This window comes from Vicugna pacos, chromosome 8 (assembly GCF_048564905.1).
Source record: "Vicugna pacos chromosome 8, VicPac4, whole genome shotgun sequence".
NCBI classification, from domain to species: Eukaryota; Metazoa; Chordata; class Mammalia; order Artiodactyla; family Camelidae; genus Vicugna; species Vicugna pacos.
In genome coordinates this window covers 58,762,550-58,776,504 of record NC_132994.1, presented here as the reverse complement: position 1 = coordinate 58,776,504, position 13,955 = coordinate 58,762,550, and the positions used below count along the sequence as shown (strand labels likewise).

Here is a 13,955-nt window from a genome sequence, read left to right as displayed (position 1 = left end):
CCTGCTGAAAAATAAAAGGAAAACTCCATAAAGAATTATTAATTTGAAAGTGGCAGGAAATTTTATACCTGCCAAAGTCTAGAGTTCCCCAGATTTATCTTGTCCAAGAAAAGTTACTGGCCCAATCTCTAATTAAGTATAAAAATTAACTGCTAAAATTGAAAGGAAATGCATACAGAAGAAACTTTTGAGCTAAAACTATTAAAAGTATGTGTACATCAAAAAATCATGCTCTATAACACACACACACATTCTGTGATTAAACTGTAGGCTGTGGAGGTCTTCAAGGTTTTTAGTACACCTTTCTCTTCAATATTAAGATTCCTTCTTCATGTCCTGAGTTCCAGTTATGACAAATTCAAAGGACAGCTGGTTTTATCTTCTGGCAACCGATTACTAAGAGCCATTTGGTACTTGGAACATTCGCTGAGCATCAACTCAATGATCCTAACGCTGCTCTGTGAGATACTAAGACTGAGCCTGGTATCACTTCCAAATGACCACTCTTCAACCATCTAAAGACCATTATCACATTCCTACTGACTTCACTATTCCACAGTAAATGCACCATTTAAATCAATTTTTTTAATTCAGCAAGATTTTTAGCCTTTAAAAAAAAAAAAAAACAAAACAAATTGTGACACAAAAGCAACCCTGTGGTGACTGACTCGAAGGACACGAGCCCTCAGCTGCAGCCCAGCCCCACAGAGGCTTCACACAGCACAGTGGAGACAGAGATGCTCTGAAACACTCCTCGGATTACCGGAGACTCATCACCAGCCTGATCCACCTGGTCTACATACTCAGTTGACAAATTCTCTCTGAAGGATGACAACCAGGCCTGGAGACAAGTGTGATGACCAGTGAAGAGGGGGGACTATGCTAACATCCCTCTCTTCCTAACACTTAATTCCTAAGTGGTGTCAGTTTCACTGGAGGCCCCATCGCACTGCTTAGTCACTTGACATAGTCACTGTGGTGACAAGATGAGTCACCCCCATTCCACACTTATGTAATGACTTTAGAAACCCCATGTAGGATTTCATATTTGCCTACATCAAATTCAGAGCACCTCAAAGGTACAGGAAGGAAATTATCTATAGGGAAGATGCATCAAAGAAACTTTTGCATACAACTTTCAAAGGCTTGCTTATTCAATCACATCGGCCCTTCTAATCTGCAGTGTAGAATGGGAAACAGCCTTTTAGCTGAACGCTTCAGACAGTAATTTGGAGCACTTTGACCCTGACTGAAAAAAAACTCCACAAACATTTATCATCATATACGATAATTTTCTGTTAATCACTTAAGCATTATTCTGGCTCTTTCTTCACTTGATAAGAATAGCTTGCACAAGTAGAATTTTATTTTTCACCTTTTAGATATATGTATTTAGTAACTAGTGACATATTAATACTAAAATAGCTTAAAAAAAACCTGGCACATTTATAATAGGATTATTTTTCTATGCATTTGAAAACCTTTTGATCAAATATAAAATATGTATAAAAGATGTCTAACACTCCAATACAGATTGCAATGTAACTGATATTTCAGAATAATGGCTCATTCTATGATGAAAAGAAAATTAACATACAAACAAAGCACAAGATTCCTTTAGCCCAATCATCTGCCTTCCAGAGCCATGCTGTGCTCTGAGCTACAATTCAGGCCAGATTGTACTTTCAGAAACACTTCCCCTTTTAGCTGGTGGTGTATCGTAGATATCAGCATAACACTGAGCTTTGAAATAATCTGCTGATGTCATCAACCTGCAGGAGAGAAGGAAGGCTCCTCCCTCAGTGCTCGTGACTAAGGCTATCTGTGTGGAAACAGGCTTCTGGTTGCTTAGGAATTCATTGGCTCTTGGCTGTGTGTTCCCCATTCTGAGTGAAGCCGTAACCTTCTGTCTGCCTGAGATATTATCATTCATCTTGAGAGTCACGGAGTGTCACGCTACATAAAAAGAGGTTCTTATTTGGAACACGTTTTAGAGATTCTTATCGAGTGAAGAAAGAACTGGAGTAACAGTTAAATGACTATCAGAAAAGCTTAATATTCATACACGTCAGCAGTCTCTCTGGCCACTTTTTTAACGTGGCTTTTTTTATCAGGATTTTTCATTTTTCCACATTACTAAAGTAATACATGCTCACTGTAACAAGGCAAGTAATTCAGAATTGTATATTTAATCGCACCTCCCCCTTCTCACTCCAACCCTGAAATAATCCATGTATGCCCCTGAGATAATTCATTTTAAAACCTGGTGTTCCGTTAATATGTTTATACAGTCTTAAGCAAGCACATATATATTATGTGTATATATAATAATCCCAGTTTTGTAGTACAACCTATTACAAATCTAAGATAACCTTATGTTGTTCTATAATTTGCTTTTTAACTTAACATTATTATGGACATCTTTCCAAGACAACATACACAGGCTGACTACATAGTTTTGAATGGTTGCATAGTACTTTATGGTATGAATATAAAGTAATTTATATAACAATTCCCTAGTTGATGAACAATCAGAGTCTTTACCAATTGTTTTCTGTAACAACAAATGGGTACATATTTCTCTCTATATTTATTATGGTTTTTATTTCTATGGGATATGATGCCTATATATGAGAGAGAAATGTCAAAGAAATCTCATTCTTACTTTTTAAAAAATGTTGCCCAATTAATTTCCCAAAAGACAGAGCCAATTGTGTTAGTGTGTCTTTTACCTAAAAACTTCAATAATACTGGATATTATCAACCTTTCTAAATACTGTCGAGCTAGTGGGTAAAAAAAAAAATCACATTTTTTAATTTGCACTTCTCTGTGACCAGTTTAAATTCAACTGTTATTTTGCTGTAGTTCTTATTAAAAGTTATAGCCATCATCTGTCAAGAGACAAGGTATTTGTTCTTTTCCTATACGACTTTTCAAAATCCTGAAGGGCACAAACCTTGTATATTATTTGCCTTGTGAACAACTGTGAAACTACAAATGCTAACTTAGCTAGGTGACCTAAACATTGCAATTCTGTTTTATGAATCAAATTGTGGATATTATCAGAATTAAACTACAGGATACTAATTTTTACTCATCTGAACTAAGCGTGAATCTTAATACCCAAGAGAAGTTGCCAATCCTCCAACCTAGCTATTGCAGTCAAATTAGCAAAACATTAACAGCCCAGAGAGCAACCAAAATCAATACAGATGATCACTAAAGGGTAAACTAAGAGTGACAATGGGGTTCCTTTGAACTGAAGGATAGACAGGCTTATTTGAGATGTTAATAATTAAGACCTGAATATCAAAAAAGAACCAAGCACATGTACACTTGGGAGAAGAGGGTACTAAAAAAGCATGGTCGAGGAATAGAAAGGACAATGTGTCTAAAAAACAGTCATTGTAGGAGAGAGTAGCAGGATGGACTGTAATGCTTGAGAGTGAAGCAGATTTGGGGATAGGAAGCAGGAATCAAGAGTCTTGTTCACACATGTGCAGTCTGAGGACTATTCTATAGCCAAGTACAAATGAGGATAAGCAACCCAAGAGGTGACTCCAGGGTCCACGAAAGGGCCAGGGCCAAAGAGAAGGATTCAGGAGACACTGGCATCAAGATGTCATTTAGAAGAGGGGAGGTACAGCTCAGTGTCAGAGCGCCAGTCTAGCATGCATGAGGTCCTGGGTTCAATCCCCAGTACCTCTACCAAAAATAAATAAGCCTAATTACCTCTCCCCCCCCCGAAAAACCCCCCAAAAACAAACAAAAAAAGTTAACCAAGATGCCATTTAGAGCCATTGCATTTTGTAAGATCCCCTGGGGTTATCTAGAGAAGTGAAAAAAAGTCAAAAAGTGCCTATACAGAGATATAAATCACAATCAAGCACCAAATGTTCTTCAAAAATACAATGGTATCATGCTATGATTTAAAGACAGAACTGAAAATTAGATATATCTAAAGTTTCAATAGGCATTATTTTAACAAACACTATACTGAGTTACTCATCAGGCAAAAACTTTATATTAAAATGCCAATAATAGCTCCTAACGTATTTTCGTGAGATATTCATGTGGGAGGTGGTGGCATTTTAAGTGAGTCATGTTTAAGATACACAAATACAAAACACTCTGGCCTGATCAGTAAACACACGTAACTATCTGTCACAAAGCCTTAGGTGATGCACACACCATGCTGGGTAATAAAAGAAGTTTTTAAAAAAGATTTGTTATGATAGACAGTAACTTAAAAACACATTTAAGGACTTTTATTCCCATGTCTGTGAGAAGGAGCACCTCCCTAAATTTTCCATCCCAGGTGCTTTTATTGCCTCACCCAGTTGCAGACCAGTTGACTCCATTTAATTAGTCTAAAAACCTGTGTTTCACTTCATTTATTCAAATGATTAAAACAATGAATGAACATATATCAATTAAAATGTTGACACCTAAAATAAAAAGTCCCAATTTAAGGTCTAAAGAAGCCTTGAAAATTTACAAATGCTATGACCCCACAGAAATGAAAGTAAACAGACCTCAACTAATTTTCATCTCATAATTTATCTGACATCATGTAATTGGCTCTTGGAGGATCACTTTTGAAAGTTAAGAAATAGGTCAACACCGTACATGATAAAAATCCAACTTGTACTTCATCTTCTGATCCCTTTACAAATTTGCTTCCTCTGTCTGGCAATGAAAGTAACAGGAAGAGTGACTTTATAATGAAATGGAAACAGATACACACACACAAAATCACTCAAAGATCAGTTTTGTTTTGAAGTCATTAAACAAGTACCAGGGATTTTCCAAGTAAGTAGCTGAAACTCTTAAAATGCTTGCTGGCTTGGAAAAAAGTATTTATATATTAAAAGTTGAATGTCTTGATCCATGAATAAGCAATTTTAGCAAATAATCTATTCCCATGATTTGTTAAATGTATTATTATAATAATGTACAGATATGTTATAAATATGGAATGTATAAAATCTTGATTAAATCTCAAATAATCAGTACATAAGACTTAGTAAGTAATGACTTAATTCTAAAGGAAAATATAACAAACTGAATAAATACAGCAATATAAAAAAATGAGTAAAACAAGATGGACTTATGAGAAATGCAGTTTGCTCAGTAACAAAACCAGATGACTTAAAACATCATTCACATTCCTCAGGTTCTGATTGGCTCATTCATATAATTATTTGTTTACAGAGAATTTGGCTTCCAATAACAGCTAAAAAGAACTTGTTTCAGAGTTGGGATAAAAACTGTACTAATTTAAAAAATTAAATATTTTAATTCCCAAAATACTATAATTTAAAGTCACATTTTCATATCATTTTAAGTTAAATAAATAAACTTCATGGTTTAAAAACTTAATTTCAAATTTCTGTCTCATACATGGCAACAAAATCAGGATAAATAAAAAACAGCAGTCTATACTTTGCATAAATCACTAAACGAAAACTTGAAAAGAGAGAAAATGTAGTGCTGTGTATTTATTCAGTCGTGGAAGAAACAGCTAGCACATTTTTAATGTCAGATGTGTTGCTATCTCATCATTAAACCTGGGCTAGATAAATAAATAAAACTAAAAGAAATGCAGCAAAGATTAAACAAATACACTCATTAGAAAGTAAAACAATGATCAAAGTAATAGAATTCACAGATAATTCAAGAGGAACGAGAGGCCGTAGATAGAAAAAGCCTATAAGGACAGAAAAAGAAAAAAAAAAATAACAACATAGAGGCACACTTACAATGAAGGCAATGTAATCGCTACTAAATTTGAGGTTTGAAACAAAGAGTCTTACTTACCTGAGGGAGGAACATACACAATACATAAAGCAAATAAGAACAAAAAAGAACTTGGCTTCCATTTCCAATGACTGCTCCACATTCGACTTGAGTGAAACATCCTGTCTTGGAAGAAAGCAACAATCAGGACACTTGACACTCACTGAAGTCTTAGGACAATGTAAATTGCAGGTTTCCAGCAGGGACGGGGAAAAATGAGTCTTTTCCAGTCTCGCTTCCAAATAAAAAGAGGAACTTTAAAAATGATAAAGTAACCATCTCTTATAAGCTAATTAGGCAAAAGAAAAAAAGTCCATGCATTTTATTTGCCACTTGGTGGCACTTTCCTTATCAGAGAATATATAATAGATGATTTCTACGTGAAGATGGGGAAGTATTCGGATTACTCAAGAAAAAATCATTTATTGAAAAATTAACCAATTTCAGCTTCAACCTTCAGCATCAACAGTCACATGCCTATGTGAGGCAAGAGGATGTTTTTTGTCAACTTCTTCTATTCCCCAGAAATTTAAGGAAATATTTTCATTGTATAATATCTCCTGCTTTACAAATGGAAATATTTAAAATAAAATTAAAGTGCCCAGATTTTCTTCTTTTCCCTAAAATTAAGTACTAAAGCACTAACATTCTAAAAAGATTAATTTCTTTGTATATAACAATAGCTATCAATGTTTTTAAATGGCTCATAAACACCAAGTAATATAGAAACTAATAAACGATATTAGATGGAGGGGTGGTGCTTTGAAAACTCTTAAACACTTTTCTGTACAATGGTCTCATCTTTCAACTGAAAATTATACTTAGTGATTCAGACGGGAACATCCGTATTATCTTGGCTTAAGACAGTGGCCTGATACCTCTCATTGACTCGGCCCTATCAAAAGAGGCAAGCCAGGGAAGGCAGCAGCCAGGTGTAAAAGTCAGTCACCCAAAGGGACCATAAACAGACTGGTGAGCAGAGAACCATGAGGCAGGGAGACAGTTAAGTAGCAGTAAGGAATTTCCAGATCTTAAAATCCCCAAAGGGAGTTACTTTGGTTGTAAGTGGTAACTGGGAGCCATTTTATTTCTAAAAAGAGGAGCAACTAATAAGACGCTTGAGGGGCCATAGCAGTACCTTCTCTACCTGAAGGTTGCTTACCTGGAGTAAAATGTGAAATACTAAACAGAAACCAGAAAATGGTCAGAGAAATACTTGAATAAGCAAAAACAGACATCAAACGGACTCTCGCACTGGCCTCAAGCCCACATCCTCACTCTGTCTTGACTGTCAGAGACCACTTACGCAGCCAAGAGACCACGCCCTAGAGTCAGACAGCCCTGGGTCTGCTGCTTATAAACTGCTGCAACCCTGGGAAGTTTACTCGACCACCTTGTGCCTCCTAGTTTTCACCTGTAAAATAGGAAGAGCAACAGAATCTAGTCCACAGAGTTGCTGGATGATTAAACCCAATTATGTCTAAGAAATGTGCCCAGTAAATATTAGCTGTTATTATTGTTACTATCCTCCCGAGCATTCTAATACAAGTGTGGTTACTCTGTCAACAGTGAAATCAAAAGAAAGGACTTAAACAGGAATGGACAATAGGATCAATGGTATAAACCAGCACCAATCTATTGACTCTGTGGCTCCTTCTGAGATCACCTCAGACCAGAAATGACATGGCCGTGAATACAGAAATGTCGACTAGTATCTGATACTCATGCCATGTTTTATATTCACCAAACTAGAAGTTCCAACATCAAGCAGCTCCTCATGGAAATTCTACACGAGAAAAAGGTTAAGATCTGAAGAGTATTTTTTGTATGGAAGGTATGTTGTCAAATACATCCATCCAAAATATCTGAAATTAAAAGCAGTGTTACTGCTTATGAGAAGGAAGACGTTATTGTGAGCTATGATAATGGACGTGAACTCTGCAACAACGCAGCTACATCCTGGTGCCTCTATTTACTGTGTGGTTTGAGGGGGAAGTACTTAAACTCTGAGACTGTTTTCTCTACTGCACACAGAACATCATCCACCCAAAAGAACTAGATGTTAACACTGCATGGAACTCAGTGAGGGCTTTTAAAAGGGTAGCCCATAAACTTTTGTCACATGGGAAGTTCACTCATTTGGAAGAATGGGTCCTTTTCCCATTGATGCTGGATGGATGAGGTGTTTTCCATTCATGCGAGGGTAGGATGAGTGTGCTTCTGAAACAACGGCACAATTATATATTCAAAGAAGCGTAGAGCTGGAAGGACCAAAGATGAAGTCTAAGCTCCTCATTTCACAGCGGAGGGAACTGAGGCCCAGAGAAATAAAGGGGCAGAACAACGAAACTTGGCCACCAGCCTTACAGATTTTAACTGAAGGAAGTACCCGCCCAGGAGAACGCTTAGCATCTTAATCTCTGTGGCACACGACAATCCTCCTTTACCAATATGTGAAGAGTAACCCCCTCTTAAGTCCACCCACTCTCCAAACAATACTCAGGGATTTACGTTCATTAGTTCGGCAACACTCGATACTGTTTATTTCATGTGCTCGTGTAGCTTTCTTTTGCTATAAAAGGTTCTGATATTGAGGGATTCCATATTCACTCCTGAAGCTGTTTGACAAAAGCTGCAAATGACAACCAAGGGCTTAAAACATTCCAGTGCTCAGGACTCCATCATACCGTACAGAAAAGGAACCCAGGACAGGGCAAGCACTTGTAACCAACATAAACCATATGACACACCAACTTTCATCCACTTTACTGTTTACTGAAGAGCAGAAACAAATAAATTAAGAATAGAACAGAGGAAGGAAAGCACTGTGTGTCTTTCTCAGGGGATCACTTAGCAAAGGCGCATCCCTGGGATTTAAACAACTTTCTCACAAGAACGGAAAATCCTGAACAGGGTTACTAAGGTTCTCAATAGGAACTATGAAAAACATAGTACAATTTTGTGTCACTTGGGTTGTGGCCTCAAAGTTCTTTTGAAGAGAACAAGAATATTTTAAGTAAAAGAGAGTCGTAGACATCTATAACCTGAAAAGAATTTAAAAGTTATGCAAAAAAACCTGTCATTTCACAGATGAAAAAAACTATGATGCTAAACCCCTGGCCCAAGATCACATAATCAGTGGTGGCAGAGCCAAAAGACCCCTGTGTCACCTGGCTTCCAACTCATTCATCCAAGCTACTTCTATTGCAAACCCACTCTCCTTTTCAATGTATACAGGCTACATGATACCATATACTTGAATTCTGTGTCAGAAAGCTTTAGAACTTAACCTTTTTATAGGAATTGTTTTAAATGTGGATATGACCCCTTGTAGATGTGATTTAATCCAAATGCATCACTGAAATCATCTAAAAAACCTACCATCTTCCATCTCTTTACTCCTACTGACTCTCTTAAAAGTCAGAATTAAATTTGTGAAGAAATTTTGAAATTGGTAGAGACATTAACATGGTACTAATTCTATTAATACCAGCAATAATTAGAGTTAATTTCATTCTCCATATCCCAACTGTATTTCTATGGCAAATTTTTTCATAAAGGGGCATGAGAAGTGGCACGGAGAATACTTAATTCTTTTAGAGTAAAAAGAATGGTAATTTGGTTCATTCAAGCCTGCTTATAACTGTGTTTCGTCTTCTAGATAAAGATCATATTCCTGAACCTAAGGAATGACTAATAAGAGAAAGCGCTCTTCTACTACTCAGTTTAAGTTCTTTTATTCAATTGGGTTCACCCCCACTCCAAAAAGGCTGGGCGGAAAGTTTTAATCTTCAAATCTGCACAAATCTTGACCCTGAGTTGAGCTATTATGTGCTTAACTGGCTTGTACCATAAATGAAATTAAAAAGCAACCTTGAGAAATACACACACACACACATATACACACACAACTACATGTAAAACTGGGAAAATCTGAAAAAGAGAGGTGTATTGTATCACTGTCTGGCTGTGATCTTGTACTACAGTTTCGCAAAATGTCACCAGTGGGAGAGACTGGGTAAAGGGTAGGTGGGATGTCGCTGTATTATTTCAATTAAAAAAGCCCTGATGTATGTATCTTACCTTCAGATGGTTCAGAAAAAGAACTCTGTGTGTGTGTGTGTGTGTGTGTGTGTGTGTAGAGATGGTGGAAGGGAGTAGAGAGAAGGAAAATGATAAAACAAATGAGGTAAATATTTACAATAAGTGATTCTGTGTAAAGAGTATACAGCTGTTCTTTGTATTATCCTTGCAACTTTTTGTAGGTTTAAAATTATTTTAAATAAAGTTAAATACACACATACATATTTACACTGAAGGGTATCAGTGTTTATCTTATGACACTCATCACTACTGAGTATTATTGCTTTAATCATTGCCAGTCTGATAAAAGAAATAGTGTCTCATTTGGATTTCCTTTATTTGGATTGGCATGTTCAAGTCATTTGTATAATTTTCCATTATAAATATTTTTGAAGTGACTTGTGATTTTTTTAAACCAATTCTATACAAATTTCTTAAGCCTTGGTCATATTTGCTATGAATATTTTCAATACCATAATTTTGAAATTTTCCTTAAGGTATTCCAAATAATTCTATCCTGAGTAATACTCATAAAGGAAAGTAAGATGACACTCAGGTAGCACACTAAAGTTTTACTGGCATTTTTAGTTACGACTGAAACGTTCTTTAAATGTTACTGCCCCGGTCACTCAGTGTGCTTCTTAATGATGTTCAATGTAGATAATGTAATAATGTCATCCAATCAGAAATGAAACGGAAAGATGCAGTTTTTGCCCAAGCCTGCCACACACACTGAACAGTCTTTTTCTATTTAGTCCAAAGTCTAAATAGTCTCAAGAAACTTGTGATCATCCCATCAGAAATGTAAACTCTATAAGATATGGGCAGTTAGAAAAATGGTCAGATTTAAAGAAGTGGTGTCAGTTTATTTTTAATATATAAACTGATTCTCTTTCAGATCATTATTTCCAGAAATCAGAGTGACGTATCCAGTTGGACAGTAAAACTACAAGCTTCTAATATTTCCCATAAGCCAAGAGACAATAGCCTCATTCACCATTCACATTGGAAAAGCACAATGTCATGTAATTTATATAAGCCATAAATGGAACAGTAGCTTCATGCAGCCTGAGACCGATTAATGCAAGTCTTACTAAATCTATTAAATTTCCTAGGGTATGAAAAATATGCAGTCACTACAACTCCAAAATATGTTTATAAATGTAACTCCAGAACTTGAGTGTAGCAATATATATTCTTTATCTACAAAGAATAAGCAAAAATTATAAATAGTTTATGTATTGAATCTATTAAAATTTAAATTTAAAAGACAATATGGTTATGTTTCCTATTTTAACATTTTACAACAAGATAGTAGGAATATTTACCTTGGAAAAGTTGGTATTATTTCCATATATTCTAATGTATTAATATCAGAAAAGAATCAGATCATCTTAAACTATTCCATGTGAATTATAAAAAGCAAAATAGAAAAAAGAAAGTTATAATCTGGTAAGAAATGGAAAAACTTTTGGTCAAAATAGCTCTATATAGAAACTTCTATCAGGGTACCAAACTATATTTTATGTGATTAAATAATCATGCTTTTACTCTATAATGACATAAAAATTTTTTAATCATATAAAATTCAACTGGCCTATATAACTTAATTTCATAATCAGGAAATTTTTACATTACTTGTTGATCAGTTTCACACCTTTTATTTTAAAACCTGGTACTCATATTTCTTTTATGCATTACATAGTTTTTGTTTTTTTCACCCCGTAAGATCTAATTACCTAGGAAAGCTGAAAAGAAGCTAGACAAATACCTGCTGTTAAAAACTCTACTCTATTTTCAGGAAAAATTGAGGTTTAAAACAAACTCACATTCATTCAATACGTGTTGCCTGTATATGAGAACACGTCTTATATGAGACTGTTGGCTATATCCCAAAATAAATTCTTTCAGGCTATACCTTGCTGATTCCACTGGCGTCAATGAAACTTTAAAACTCACAGGTGTGGAATTACTTCACATGCAGTTTAATAAAAATAAGTGGTTCCTCTCTAACTATACTGCTCACTACCAGTAACAGAGCTGCAAAGCGCGAGACTTCTGGGCGCTACCCTTTTACCTATTTCCAAAACGTGTGCTGGAGGGAGGGAAGCAGAGGGTGCAAGGAAAGGCAAGACCGGACTTGGGGGGGGGGGCATATCTTCTTCCACGTATTAAACTGAAAGAGGAAATTTCAGTGGAAATCAATAAGGATCCAGAAGTTGGGGGAGGGAAGGTGAATTTTAATTTCTAGAAACTCTTGTACATTAGTGGAATGGAGTAAAATGTCTGGCAGGGTGTCTGCCCAAGATTAAACAAAACCTCAGAGGGAAATTACATATTACAAGAAAAAGTAACTTCTGAGTTGGCCACAAAAATAAGCTTGGCCCTTTTGAGAATAATCTTCCTTTTTCCTTTCTGGAAGGCTAGACGGTGCTCTGCGGCCCTTCTGCGGGGTCGCCCTGAGGCACCTCGTCACTTAGATGGCAGTTCCATAGAAACAAAACTTACTAGGTTTCTCTCACCGTTTCACTGCCCTATACCCGCTGCTTCTACGTCTATACAAGTCCCTATCACGTAAAGTGACATCTTCCTTAGTTACTTTTTAATCAACAAAGTACACCGAGAACCTTTTCTGCGCGCTTAAAAAAAAAAAAATCAAATAACCCAAAGATCCAAGAATAACTTCTACAGTCAATGGTGACAATGTGTAAAGTCAACATTTTCTCGGCATACTAGTACCTTCCAAGCCCCCAGGTGCTGATCCAGGAGAGCGCCTTCTTGGCAGGGCCAGGCCCCTGGATGGAGCAGCCGCGCCTGTGACTCCTTGTTTAATCTGAATCGAAAATACGTTTTTCCCCATTCTTGAAGCCCTGCCCTTTTTTATTATGCTTTACGCCGCCCAAATGTGAGATTTACCTCTGGCTGGAAAAAAAAGTCAGCCGCACACACATGTCACAGTTCCGCCTGGCACCACCAGTTCACTCCTCGGTGCCTCGAGGGGGGCGAAGTGAAGACAAACCGGTTTATTCTGTCAACGCAGCTGAAGTCCTTACAAAATCAGTTCGTGGAGGGGGGTGGGGCGGGGGAGGGGGCGCAGGTAAAGGTGTGAAGGAATTCTGAGCTGAAGGGGGAGACTTACATGTCGGCATTACGGCGCTGACGTCCCCAGGGGCCGCACGATCATTCTCCAGCACCCTCCCCGGCTCTGCTGCTCCGAGTTCCCCAACGGAGCCCCCCTGGCGCCCGGGCCGAGCGCGGCGGCCAGACCTTCCTTCACGCTCTTTCTGGAGTGTTCATGGGGTTTCCCGGCGGCGGCTCCCCGCCCGGGCTCGGGGCGGCGCAAGGTGGAAGGCCGGCGCTGCGGAGTTCAAGTGCGGGTCCCGGCGGCCAGGGGGCGGGCGGGGCGGCAGGTTCCTCCTTTCAGAGAAGTTGGAGAAAGTTAGGGCGAGATAGTTGAAGCGGTTGGCTCTGCCTCTGAGCTGGCGCTGCGTGCCTGGGGTCACCGGGCACTCCCAGGGGGCTGGGTGGCTGGTGGGGGGACGGAGGGCTCCGATTCCGCAGGTCCTCGCCCCCGCCGGCGCGCGGCGGCACGTGGTCCCTTCTTTGTGGCTCTCGGCTCCCTCCACCCCTTCGCGGGCTCGGGCTGCTCCCGGGGCCGGTCCACTCCGCCCGCGCTTCCGGCGCCGAAGCTCGGCCGGAGCTGGGGGCTCAGGTGCCGCTGCCCCGGCGTCTGGCCGGGCCCCGCGCAACCCAGGGACGGCCCCTGGCTCGGCGCTCGGCGGCGGGGGCCGTCCCGCAGGCACAGCCGCCCCACCCAGGACTGCCGGCCGCGGGGCAGGAGGGAGAAGTCCCGGTGCGGGGCGGAGGGGCGCGCCCCGGACCGGCAGCCCGGGGCAAGTTGCGGGGCCCGGAGTCGGTGGGAGATTGGCGCCCGGCCCCGCTCGCCGGCCAGGCGGGGGAGGGGCGGGGCAGACCCGAGGTCACCCGGGAGCCCAGTGCCCTGGACCCGCGAGACCCTCCTCGCGAGAAATGAGCGGCTCGGAAACCGGGCGGTCATGCGGCCACCTCTTCC

The 13,955-nt window shown here is 39.2% G+C and overlaps 1 protein-coding gene across 5 annotated transcripts in view; it reads right to left on the bottom strand.

Moving 5' to 3' along the window:
• Positions 1-13,526, bottom strand: part of ADGRG6 (adhesion G protein-coupled receptor G6) — a 132,024-nt gene extending 118,498 nt beyond the window's left edge. For 2 of the 5 annotated variants that reach the window (XM_072965946.1, XM_072965947.1), the window contains exons 1-2: positions 12,800-12,982; positions 5,822-5,922 (exon numbers count right to left, since the gene is read on the bottom strand). In XM_072965946.1, the coding sequence (XP_072822047.1) occupies positions 5,822-5,922; positions 12,800-12,834 (136 nt within the window). In that variant the 5' untranslated portion in view covers positions 12,835-12,982. Of the gene's footprint in view, positions 1-5,821; positions 5,923-12,799; positions 12,983-13,022 lie in introns of those variants that run through there. The other 3 variants (XM_072965943.1, XM_072965944.1, XM_031680004.2) reach the window with 2 other exon arrangements.
• Positions 13,527-13,955: the final 429 nt, after the last annotated feature.